The 12,919-nt window shown below is 54.4% G+C and overlaps 1 protein-coding gene across 1 annotated transcript; it reads right to left on the bottom strand.

Annotated features, from left to right (window-relative positions):
• Nucleotides 1-766: 766 nt before the first annotated feature.
• Lbx1 (ladybird homeobox 1) lies at nucleotides 767-3,308 on the bottom strand. The gene is made up of 2 exons (XM_032895519.1): nucleotides 2,981-3,308; nucleotides 767-2,340 (listed from the first exon to the last, which is right to left on the bottom strand). The coding sequence occupies exons 1-2, from the start codon at nucleotides 3,303-3,305 to the stop codon at nucleotides 1,817-1,819; spliced, it is 849 nt and encodes a 282-aa protein (XP_032751410.1). The 5' UTR covers nucleotides 3,306-3,308; the 3' UTR covers nucleotides 767-1,816.
• Between the last annotated feature and the right edge of the window lie 9,611 nt (nucleotides 3,309-12,919).

The following is a 12,919-nucleotide window of genomic DNA, read 5'->3' on the forward strand; positions in this document are numbered from 1 at the left end:
TCATGGGCCTGGAGGCGGGACCCAACTCTGGTGACAGCGGCCACTCGCCAGCCCAAAGACAACAAAAGCCCAGAGAGAAACCCCCACTCAGTTCAGGAAAGTGAAAGCGGCCTGAGCCCCTAGCCCAGCCGCCCAAAGCGTACTAAGAAATCCTGGAAGAAGTCCCGGGACACCTATAGTTCTGCTGCTAGTCAAGCTCTGGCCCACCGTTTGTAAATGTTACTAGAAATGTACTACAACCCCCAGACCCTTTGGGGTTCGCTTTCCTGAAAGCCCACGAGTGCAATTCAGCATGTCCTAGTTGCTGATTCTCAAACCAGGCTGAAGCCCTCAGGGCATGACCAAAACTTGGGAGGCTCCGGGCTCCACCCTGATCGTCCACAGAGTGGCACCTGCCAGAGTGTCCCCGTTTAGCAGGTGTCTAGGAAGCACAGGTAGACTGCGGAGGTCAGGAATGGAACACAAAAACCGCAGGACAAGTCATGCCATACCTTGGTGCCTTCCGTGTACAAACGAGTTTTCTGTCACTATTGCAAGCCTAGCTTTTTTACCCGGACCCGACGAAGCAGGCTTCTCAGTCCATTTAGTAGCTGCTGCATGTTTATAGGCCTGCTTGCCTCTTGCCCCTCACTCCTAAGCCTGCCCTGAAACTTCGCCCAAATCTCCAAGGCTGGTAGGACCTACAAGGGGTAATCGGGACAGTCTTAACCTACGGCTGCTTTGGGTAAAAACGGCCCATTCTCGCAAATGCGGTCACGGTCCATTCTAGTAAAATGGCAAAGACTTTATTTATCGGAGAAAGAGGCCTTGGGTACAGACGGAGAAAGAGAGGGCAGGACAGGAGCTGGGAAGGGGCGCCTGGAACCCACCCTCACGGGGCCACCCTCGAATGGCCAACTTGAGACAGGAGAGAGATGTTGACAGACAGACCCAGGGCTACGGAGGAGGTGAGAGTTAGCGCTTGGGTCGCCCTTCTTTAGGTCTCTGTCACATGCAAAAAAATTCTAAAAAGAGTAAAAAATAATTCTAGGGCTTTGGGTTCTGTTTTCGATGATTGGTTGGATGTTTCCTTGCTTTTTTCCCTAAGCCAGACTCCAGCAATCAGTCCGAGAAAATGCAGGAAGGTTTGGAGAAATTTTAAAAATAGTTAGTGGGCATTGGGAGACAGACACGCCATCGAAAACAGACTTCTCTCGCTGGGGAAAGAAAAGATCGATTTTGAAACTTGCAAGTCAAGGCCCGGCTGTCCCCCCCACCCCCTTCTCACGCAGGGAAAAAAAAGGCAGAAGGAAATTAAAAGTCAACTGTAATAGGCCGAGGGAGGCGAGCGGACCGGTGCATTCGCCACATGCAGAGAAAAATTAAAACAGCTTCTAGACCGCAGGAGTTAGTGTTCGCCGCTCTCGAATCCGCCTCACCGTCAGCCAACCCGGCAGCACCGGGGCTTTGAAAACATGGAAATCTCTGAGATTTCAAAGAAAATAATAATAATCATAATAAAAGAAAGAAAAAAATCAGGCTGTAGTGGAAGGAACCCACTATATAGGCTTAAATATTTATACAGAAGCCATACAGAATTGCACGGCGAGGGCTTCCGGGGCGGCGGAGGCCGCGTGTGGCGGCCGGCCCCGCCGGCCGGCCCGGATTTATTGCTTCGAGAGGGAAGAGGCGACTGTCAGGGGCCAAGTCCGGCCCCGGGACAAGGGTGGAGGCGGGAGGTGCAGAGGAGGTCCCAGCTCCCCTTAGCGGTCCGGTCCGGGAGGCGGCGGGCATGCGGGCACCGGGGGCCCGGGCGGCAGGAGGTCCAGGGTGCAGCTCAATCGTCCACGTCGATCTCTTCGTCTTCCTCATCCTCTGAGCAGTCCTGGCTGCTGGCCCGCTGGTCCGTGAGCGGAGAGGCGGGCGAGAGCTGCAAGGGCCCACCGCCCGGGGCCTGCGGGGCGCCTGGGGGGAGCGCCGGAGAACCCGGCCTAGACTTGGCTCTGCCGCAGCCACCGCCGCCGCCGCCGCCCGAAGCCTCCGAGTTCTGCTCGAGTTCGGCCAGTGCCACGATGTCCATCTGCCCGCTGGGGCCCAGTTTCTTGGCAGACTCCACGTCGGCCTTCATCTCCTCCAGATCCCGCTTGAGCTTGGCGCGCCGATTCTGGAACCAGGTGATGACCTGTGCGTTGGTGAGGCCCAGCTGCTGCGCAATTTGGTCGCGGTCTGCAGGGGACAGGTACTTCTGGTATAGAAAGCGTTTCTCCAATTCGTATATCTGATGGTTGGTGAAGGCCGTGCGTGATTTTCGCCGTTTCTTGGGCGTCTGCCTCTGCCCAAAGATGGTCATCCCATCGCGGCCTGGAAAGAAATGACAGTGTACGCTCGCAACGAGGGAGTCAAGACCCCACCCAGGCTCTCTCCCACAACTCTCCACCCGACCCAGGCCCATCTCTGTTGTTCCCTCTCCAATTTGATTCCACTCTCTCTAAACCTGAGCAAACTGGGCCATGGGACACCTTCTGTCTCTGGTCTCCCGAAAGCCCCTAGGAAAAAATTGTTTTGGTTTCTGCCCCTAGCAGTTGGTCTGAAAGATCTAAAGTCTCATAGAGTACAAGGAAACCATACAGAGAGTCCCCAAATGCGTTGTGAACACCGATTCTCCACCCCTTTCCAATGGCCGGACTCCACCCTACCCAGGAGTTGTCAAGAAAAAAAAAATTCACCCTCTTCCCACTTCAGGAGTAAGTGTAGGAGTCCAAACGGACAGGAAGCCTAGGTAGCCAGCCAGACTCCGGGGAGAGCTTGGCTTCCCACACCCTCTCTCAGATCACCCCAGAGGTCCCTAGGAAATAGGGTCCTGCACCCTTATCTCCAGTCTGAGCTGCAGAAGCCAGGACTGGAGGGGCCTGACAGCCGGCGTGGGCAGAGGCAGGGGGTACGAAGTGCAGGACACTGCGGGTGGGCGACTGGGCGCAGGGGAATCTAGGCTTGTGCCTACCTTCGGCTGCCTGCAGGACGCTGACCTCCAGCCCCTTAAAGGTCTTGCTGGCGAGCTCCTCCAAGGCGCACAGCGGCGAGGTCTGCGAGAGCAGAGCGCGGCCCGCCAGGGGCAAGCCGCCCGGCGCGTGCTTGTCCGCGGCCGCCAGCAGGTGCGCCGCCCCACACAGCGAGTAACTTCTCCGCACGGACGGCTTGTTGAGGATGTCCTCGATGCTGAACGGCGTCAGCGGCTTGTTGGAGTTGGCGGGCGGCGGCAGGTGGTCCAGAGGGCTGCGCCGCCGCTCCTCCCCCGGCGCCGCCTTGCCGTCCTCCTTGGAAGTCATCTCGGCCTCGTTTGGGGGCCCGGCCGGGGCGGCTCGGGCCGGGGGAACCCAGCCCGCGGGCAGCTCGGGCGCCGGACGGTGCCAGAGGAAGGCGAGAGGCAGGCAGGAGGCCGCGCCGGGCAGGGCGCGGATGGGCAACGGGCCGATTAGCGCGGCGACCCAGGCGAGCGGAGCAGCGCGGGGCCCCGAGAGGAGAGCGCTGACGCGGGCGCCGCCACCGCCACCGTCGCCGCCACCGCCGGGGTTTCCAGCAAGCCCGGGCCGGAGCCGGGAAGCACCGCGCCGGGCTCCAGTTTCGCCAGCCCCGGTGCTATTTAAAGGTGTCAGGTGGCTCCGCCGCGGCGGCTCCTGGCCCGGGGTCCTGGCGGCGGCAGTTGGAAGAGCCGAGGCGAGGGCGCCGATCCCGGACTGCGAGGGGAGGCGGAGAGACGGGGCAATTGACTACTGCTAACAAGTTAGCCTTGATCGAGGAGTAATCAATTATCTGCAGCTGCACTTCTCTTTCTTCGCTCTCCCTTCTTTCTCCTCTCCCTTCTTTCTCTCTGTTCTCTCTCTCTCCCCCTGTCCTCTCTCTCTCCCTCCCTCCCTCTCTCCACTCCACTCTGCTCCCCCCGTCCCTCTCCTTCTCTACCTCTCCCTCGCCCTCTCTTTCACTCTCTGTCTGTCCAATGCAGGCGGCTCTAAGTTGGGAAGCTCATTAATTAGCGGGCCGGGGGTAGGAGGAGCCGGCTGGAATTAGCCTGCCTAATGCGCCTGTCAGTCCCGGCTCTACACCGTGCTCGGCCTGAGATGTTTGTAAATTACATTAGAGGTGCCTTTATTGCTCCCGAACCTGGGGTGACTAAAAAGCCACCGCCCCCACCCCAAACTGAGAGCAGTGCTCTGGGCACACCCGTCTCCCACCGGCCTGGCTGAGATGGCAGCACCGGCCCGGAGGTCTCAGGCTGTGCAAGCCGCGGCTGTGAAGCTAGAGAAGGGTACCAGGAGCCCCAGCCGCGGAGTGGCGCGGTCGCCGCGCGGGCCAGGTAAGAACTGGAGCCCAGGCGGGCCCCGCTGCTGCCCAGCGTGGACTTCGATGATCCCAAATCAAGAACCCCAGCGTCCCTATTCTTACACTCTCTTGTCCCCCAACCCCAGCCCTGGGCCGTGAGTCCGGGAGAAGGAGAAGCTGAAGACTCCCGGGGCTGGCCCCTAGGAGGTCAGAGCGGGCTTACAGCCTTGGGTGGGCGACACGGGACAGAGGTGGGGATCCTAAGGGCTGGGGGAGGGGAACAATTGGAGAGCTCAGTCTTCCCCACCCGGAGAGGCGGAGGGAGGAGTTGGCTGTTCTGCACGCCTCTCCCCTGATCTGAGCCTGAGGCGGGCGCCCTACCTCCTCCTTCAATCTTGCACACTCTTTCCTCCCGCCGTGGCTCTCGGGGCAAGCTAGGGCCACCGCACGTCTGATGACGGGCGTTTGACGGAAACTCAGCCGGTGTCGGGGTTACCCGGGCGGGTTCCGGGCTTCCCCGCTGCTCTCTGCCCGGGCCAGGGCCGGGGCCCCGCTGCCCGCCCCGCCCAGCCGGGCACAGGGCTTGAGTGTACAGCACGGCCCGGCTCCAGCTGTTCCGGATGCGGGGTGGGGGCCGGGAAGGGGCCGGGCCAGGGCTGGAGCTGTGCTCTCAGAAACTCGCAGCGAGGCCGGAGAACCTGGTTTGGATCCCAGGGCCTGGAACCTCTGAATATTAGGCGAGCATTTTGTGTGCATCGTTATTTGAAAATGTTTGTGTGTGTTTTTTAACGTGTGCATTTGTGTGTGGTTCTCCGTGTGTCTTTCTTTAAACGTTTATGGATCTCTAGGCATTCAGACGGGTTCAACCTCAGCTATGCCTTTCTTTTCCCTTGAGATGCGACAGTGGGGCTGTGCTCTGGGGCCCTCTTCTCTCTTGCTACTCCATCTGGTTTATGCTGGGCCCTAATTTTCCACTTCTTCTCTTGAAAAAAGGAGGAAAGTAAGAGCGTGTAGGAACCAGAAGGAAGAACGCTTCCTCCCTTCACTGGCTGCCCACACCAGACCCGCTTTGTTTGTAAACTCCTGAGTGGTCTGCGTGGTCCAGAAGCACAACTTGAGCCAGAGAAGGGTTCCTAGAGCAGCTGGAGAATTTGTGAACCAAGGCAGGGAGTGGGACAGAAAGAATGGGACCCTCCATATAGGAAGGGGGGCTTAGCTGAGCTGGGGACAGGAACAGGCTTCCTCCGTGGGGGGGGGTCCTTATCTTTATTTAACCACTCGGGAATCATGGCTTTGTAGCTGTCGGGAGTAGGGAAAAGAAATCGTACCTGGAGGCCCCAGTGTGGTGGGGGACTGGCCTGCTTGGGAAGGTTAGAAGCCAGCTTTCTGCCTCCTTCCCAGGCTTCACCCTGCATTTTCAGGAGGTGGGGAGAAGGTAGAGAGTGCTCTGTAACATAAATGGTGATAATGGAGCTTCTACTTCCCTGAGCGCCAAAGATCCATCCCAGGTCCCGATGCCTCATCCACTGTCTCCCACTTCTAAATCCCTCTGCCATCCCTGATGCCCTGGAAGCCCTGAGGAGGTGCTAAGCCTACTAGCAGGAAGGTCTAGGGACTTGTGGAGAGGAACAGGAGGGAGAAAAGGCCAGGGAAGCCTTGAAGGAGGACAAGATAATCTGCTCTCCCCTTACTTCCTGCCCTCAGGACCCTGCCCCTTCCTGTTATATCACCAAGCCCTCGATAAAGACTAAACCTTAAAATAAAGCCCAGCACTGCGGCTCACCTCCCAGTTTCTGAAGACCAGGTGAGTTGAGGATTCCTGAGAAACTGCCAAGAGGGAGCGGAAGGTGAGCTAGGGAGCAGGGAGCAGAAAGACCCAGGCTCTCTGGGATCTTCGTTCATAACTTGTCAATTTCATTGACATTCTACAGTCATTTGCTCTTTTACCTCCATGCACCTCCCCTTCCTGCTTTGCCCTATCCTGTGGATTTGCTTCTTTGGCCTAATTGGTTAGCCTCTCAGCCGGACTTGCTAGGAGCTCAGCATGTCTGAGGATGCGGGGGAACTGTGGTACCACCTGGCATTTTGATGTTTCCATTCATTTTGTCCAGATAGTTGTCCAGCCACCTTGAAACCTGTTTACTTGTCCCAGCCACCTTTTCCTCAACCCAAAGGCCTACCCTATCTCCAACATCACAGCTCTCAAAAAAAAGCGTGTGGTAGACCAGGGTCGTCTAGAATCTTAGGAACCCAAATCTACTGGCCTTTGATACCCCTTCTGAAGAGCAATGGGGAATATTCTGAGTGGACGATAAAAGCCCCCTTTCCCCACCCTCCTGCTCGAGGTTGAGATCCTTGGAATCAGGAGACGCCAAGCAACCTGGATCTACCCAATTCTACCCAATTCTAGGAGACACCCAGTTCTTACCCATCAAAAATGTCAGATGAGTTTCCATACAGCAAATAAGGTCAAACGGATTGTACACGGTGGAGGGGAAAGGCCCTCTGCCAGACTGTGCTCTCTCAGAGGAGTTGAGCGATCACAAAAATCAAAAAGGGGAGGAATCAAAAAAAGTTCAGTAGGAAGACGTGATCAGAAGAAACCCAGCCATCAAAATTCAGACTGTGTCTTCCAATCCTCATGTCCTCCTGAGACCCCACACTGGGGTGACAAAGACCCTTACACACCCTAGCCAGTCCGCCCAGGTACTTTTCAGCGGGGGGGGGGCTGGAATCTCCTCCTCCTCCCCAGAGGGACCCCTACTGCAAAGGCAGTTTCCCCTGTGTTCATAAGCATTGGGTTATTGTTCACTGATCACAATGCTAGAGTCCATATTCCATCTCTGATGGAAGGAATTCTTCCGACAAGAACTGCTCATCTTCTAATGTAGGGACTATCCCAAACAAAGAGGGGGAATAAACAGCCTGTGAACTATCATGGAGTCGTGTCCTAAGGGAGACCCTGCAGACTCAAATGAAACAAGTCCTTTCTTAGCAAAGGATAATAATTCACTTAACCCATCCCCCAGGTTTATCAGACTCAACCCAGATTGCTTGGGTAGCCCCATTCACTTCCACCACCCACTCTCAAGCCAGAGTTCCTTCTGGAGAGAATGGCCTGGGTCTGGCATCACTCTCTGTAAGAAGTGACCATTAGTTCTGATGACTTTTGCCCCATAGGGACTGCGACTTAGTCCCTGAACTTCAGAGAGTCCTTCTGCCATAGAAAAGTCTTCCAAGTCCCAACAACCTGGCTGAACTAGGATTCACCATTTTGGGTTTTATATTCTGTCCTGGGCCATGTCTATAACAGGAACAATAACCTGGCTATAAATAAAATGCCATAAGCCCTTAACTTTGCCTGGTTCCCAGATAAGCTTTATTCATTTGTTACTTTACAACTTTTTGAGGTAGTTATTACCAATATTCTTCGTTTTACAATAAGGAAAATGGGGAACAGAGATGGTCAGGAGCCCTTCTAAGGTCATGCGGTCCGTTTGGGATTAATTGGGATTGCAACACGATTGTTCTCAGACTCAGGTCTGTGTTTTTATTCTCCGAATCTCTTAACCAGAGGTCTCTCCAGGCTCTGTGAACAGGTTTCAGGAGTTCGGAAGACCACAGACGGACACTTTGTGTAAACTTCATCTAAAAGTCTGAGTGGACATATTTTTTCCTGTGGCTAATATTATATAACGCAGTGGATTCTCAAAAGGGTTGGAGAGCCAGAAAAGGCAAAGGGCAGAAGGAGGCCGGTGGGGGAAGGGAGGCAGGCCAATGGGGAACAGGAGGGAAGCTGCCTCCTCCTCCCAGGCCTAGGAAGCAAGAAGCCAGCTGCTCCAAAAATCAGGCTGGGCTCCAAGCCTGCTTCTGAACCTGCCCGGCTCTCCCTTGCCAGGCACAGCTCTTCTGACCTCTGCCTGTGGCGGTGGGGGCAGGGTTTGTGTCTGGGCTATTCTTTGGGGAGCACACACACGACTGCTCCCCCCTTCTTGGGTGGAATGAATTCCTTTAGATCGCTGTGTCAAAGCACTTCCTTCTCCTGGATGGAGGGACTAAATGTTTTTTGGAAGACATGAAGGAAACACTGACATACAGACACCAAATGATGGAGACAGGCTGGGACGCAAGAGTCTCCCAGAGATGCTTCAGGTCTATGTGGTACCCAGTCTCTACAGCCTCAGAACAAACCTCTTCTCTTTTTGTTCTAGGCCTTTGCTCCCCTCCTCAAGGGTCAGAATGGCCTCTGCCCCTCTCTTCCTGGGAATGCAACTCTTTCCCTACCCTAGCGCCCAATTCCTCACCTTGGGGAAGTCCTCCAGGCCTACCCAGCTCCTCAACAGACCCCCTGAGAGCCACTGTCACATTGCCAAACACGTGATGGCTTGTCTGTCAACCCTTCTGCTTCTCTCTCCATCTGTTTGTGAACTTGAGGAGGACAGGACAGCCATTTCTCTGTGCCCCCCCCTCCTGTGCTAGCCGGGGCACGTACCAAGGGTTTCCCAGGTATTTGTTGAATAAACTAAACAGATAAGGGACAAAGAGAGTCAGGCAGAGGACCTCACTCAGTCTTGGCCCCTGAGAGAAGACAGAGAGTGCAGGAGAGGGTAGGTACATTGTTTTGGTCAGCTGCCTGCGGACCAGTGAGTCGCCCTGCTGCTCAAACCTCCAGTACTCGCAGAAGGGTTCAGAGGCTTCATTTTTTAATGCTTTTTTTGGAGGGGCAGGAGAGCGAGGATCTGGGTCCAGCTGTGACCTGACTAATAACTGGACTTCGTTTCATTTTGTTTTGTTTTAAACAGGATTGATTCCCTGCCATGTGATGGGTTCAGACATGGAGAGGAAGAAGAACGGAAGATTGGGCTGGAGCGAGGAACAGAAAGGAGAGGGCAGAAATTGCACCCACTGTATCCCAATAGTCCGGGGGGGGGGGGGTCTGCGAAGAGGGTAAAGAACCCGGTGTGTCTAGGCGGGGTTCACTAGTCCTGTTCCAAGCAGAAGTTGGCATTACTATTGCCCTTTGAAAAACCAGAAGCGTTTGGGTCGGTGGTTGAGGGATAATCGTTTGGAAGGAAGGGAAAAGACAAGATAAAGGTGTCCGCCCAGGAGACATGGCCTCCTGCTGTTGCCTAGGCAGTGAATTACTGGCCTCAGTGAAACCCCAGCCCCTGGTGCACCCCTGGAAGGTTATTGGAATGCCTTTGACTGGAGGGGCTGATGAACAGCACCCTGCACTTGTGGATGGGCCAATCGGGCAGGTTCCCTTCTCTCTGTCACCTTCCAGCTTTTGACATTCTTTTTTTTTTTTTTTTTTTTTTTTTTACTAACTGCGGGGTTGTGGTAACCCTGTTAATGGTAGCCGCACTCTCCACCGAGGTTTCCCTGCCTTGGGGAGGGTGCTGGGCACAGGAGACTTCGAAGTCTGGGCTATTATGCCTGGTGGAAAGGCTGGGGCAAGGAAGCGGGAGAGGAGGCCAGGGTACCATGGAGCCGGTATTGGCGGCTAGGCGGGTGCGCGGAGGGGAGGGGGCGGGAAGAAAGGCCTGAGTCAGGCTTCTCATAATAAACGGCACGTGAATAATTCAGCAGCCTGGGGGATCATTGCATTAGCACCACGGCCACCCCATACCGCCCTCGCGAGTGCGCCGAGCAGCGGGCTCACCAAAGAGCGGAAGAGAGGGGTAGAAGACCCCTTGCCCTCAGGCATCCTGAATTATGCCCAGGCCAAATCCTACCAGCACCCTTGTCCTGGTTCACCTTGGACTCCTCTAGTCAGTGGCCACCTTCTGGACAGTGTTGCCCCATCTAAGGCTCTAGAGAGCTACCAGACCCTGGGCAAGAAAAAACTGGCCCAGCTGGAGCCAGGGTAGGAAAAGAGGATGGAGGTGTCTGCACTGAGAAAGCCTGGCAGCTGAAGGGCCCTGACGGAATGCGGATGTGGCTTTAAGCAAAGCCGAGGGACAGGAGTTCCTCCAGAGCTTGGGGCCCGGTTCCCTCCAGGCTGCTTTGGGCCATTGGGATTTCCCTTGAGATTGACGTGAGTTACTGGGAAAGCAACAGAGCCCTCCGTGGGCTCGAGTCCCCAGGTACCTTAATCCACGGCACCCGCAGGTCCAATGTCCACGGTGTCAGACATCCCACTCCCCCGCCCCAAACCAGCCTATCCTGTCCCTGGAAGGAAGAGCTAGGTTACTCGACTGGTTTCCTGGTTTCGTTCCCCAGAATCTTCCCGCTTCTGGCCTTGCCTGCTTTCTTCACACCCTGGGCTCCTGACCTAGAAGGCTGCAACCACCAAGTCCCACATCTACCTACGCCTTTAACTCCTTCAGAAATCCACGGATTTCTCCATCTTCTGCCCGTGCTTCGTATTTCGTTCACTTCGGTGAGATCAACCCCTCCGGTTGGTTCTTCTGCTGCCAGGTCCTTTCTCCTTCTCTCTCCCTCTTAGTGAATCTGGAGCCAGGACCCTCACTCTGTCTCCAGCGGTTTCTTCAAAGTGTGCGACACAGCCAGATCCCGGGCAGGAGGCCGCTCACTCAGCCTCAGACCTGCTCTCCCGCCACCCCTAATACAACACACTTCCCTCAGCAGACCTTTTCCATCGATTATCGATTTGAATTTGTTCTGAGGAGCTTGGTCCGCAGACTTGGTTCCTGGGAAAGCCCGACTTTCTGTGCAACTCCTGCAGACGTATAGCTACAGATGAATCTTAGCTGGCTGTGTGGCCTTAGGTAGGTCTTAACCTCTCTGAACCTTGATATCCACCCTTGTGGGGAAGATTTAGGAAGGTTTAAGAAGACTAAGCATTTTCTTTTGTTTAGGGAAGTGGACTCCCTTTGCTGAAACCTGAGCAGGAAGCAATGATGGAGAGACGGCCATTTGTTTTCATGCGCATTTTGGAAACAATTGGCAGTTGTTTCTCCTGTTTGGTTTGTACAGTAGATTGGTGTGCCAGGCCTGTGCATCTCCTCTAGAACTTGCCACATCTCCATTTGCTGAAAAGAACTCTGAGATTAAGCCCTGGTCTGCCTCACAAACATTATTCGAATCCAGAGCCCAGGCTGAGCATTTCTTGCATTTAAGCCACATCGTATCTCTTCGATGAGAAAGGGAGTCTGACAGGCTAAATGGGAGAACATTGCTTGTTTCTGACTAAGGACGTTTTGAAAGCTTCATTTTATTTTCTTTCTTTCCGTTTTATTTTATTTTTTTGTTATGTTTTTGTTTGTTTGTTTGGTTTTGTTTTTTTGTTGTTTTTTTGTTTTTTGTTTTTTGTTTTTTGTTTTTTTGAGACAGGGTTTCTCTCTGTGAATTCACTTTGTAGACCAAACTGGACTCAAACTCACAAAGATCCACTTGCCCCTCTGCCTCTTGTGCTGAGATTAAAGGTGCACATCACCATGCTCGGCTCAAAAGCCCCATTTGTAAGTAAACGATGTTGGTGGCATCCAAAGAAGGAGTAAAACTCACGGAGGGACTTTCAGCAAGTTCTAGGGAAAAACCTCAGGGGTTGGGAGTGAGGTGGGGAAGCAGTGTCTTCCCAGCCAAGAAAGAAACCATCATCGTCACCTGTCTGTCTTCCTGAGGGGCCTATATCCCTGCAGACCAATAAGAAGCAGGAACTCAGAGGACACCTCCACTCTCTTCCTCTTCACGGAGGCTTCTCAGAGATCAAGTGAATCCTGAAACTGCAGAGGTGGGCTTGGCTGTAAGGAAGCAGAGTGGAAGTTGGAGCCTGAGACCCTCTGGGCAGGCAGCGTGGGCTAGAACGCGGCTCTCCGGGACGAGGTCGTGGCCCTGTGGTAGCCTATACAGACCAAGCGTCCTGCGCCACAAGTCCCATTACATTGTATTTATGTTTCGCTTTATTGTTTTTCCCCCTCTCTTATTATGGTCTCACTCTGGGGGAGGCAAAGGATATAATATATTCATCTTTATTATACCAAATCTGTGTGAAGCATTTAATAAAACGCTGTTTCTCCACAGCCAGGGACATTAGTATGAGCCATTCTTAAGTTAATGCTCCTGGGCAGAGAGTGCCTGCGTCACAGCGCCTACTGCTGGCGGATGGGGAGAAGCGCAGGCCACTCTGCGTTCTGGGTGTCGAATCTATATGGTGCATGTTGGCAAGACTCCTGGGGCTCCTGCACCTCGGAGGGTCTCAGAAGCACACAAAAGCCCGCTACGTTCCTAACCCTAGGTTAGCGCGAACGAAAACGGAGGGGATTTCATTACTGACTGACACTGTTGTAGGGTTTTGGTAAGACTAAGGACTCTCAGGATGCCAGATCGTGGGGGAGGGGAGATATGAAGGCCAGAAAGGAAGAAATCAGGAGGCTGCAGGAGTGGTTTCAGACAGTTTGGACCAAGAGAGGGCAGCTCTAGGTTGAGGAGAGTCTGGGAGGCTCCACAGACTCCTGGGTCTCACCTCCAGGAGCCAATACTCCATCTGTCATATTTGACCCTTGAGTTCTCTCTCTCTCTCTCTCTCTCTCTCTCTCTCTCTCTCTCTCTCTCTCTCTCTCTCTCTCTCCCAGCCCCACCGCCCCTCTGTGTGTGTGTGTGTGTCTATGTGTGTCCACAAGTGTGTGTGTGCACGATAACCTTAAGTATTGCTTTGGGA

The sequence above is a fragment of the Rattus rattus genome, chromosome 2 (assembly GCF_011064425.1).
Source record: "Rattus rattus isolate New Zealand chromosome 2, Rrattus_CSIRO_v1, whole genome shotgun sequence".
Lineage (NCBI taxonomy): Eukaryota > Metazoa > Chordata > Mammalia > Rodentia > Muridae > Rattus > Rattus rattus.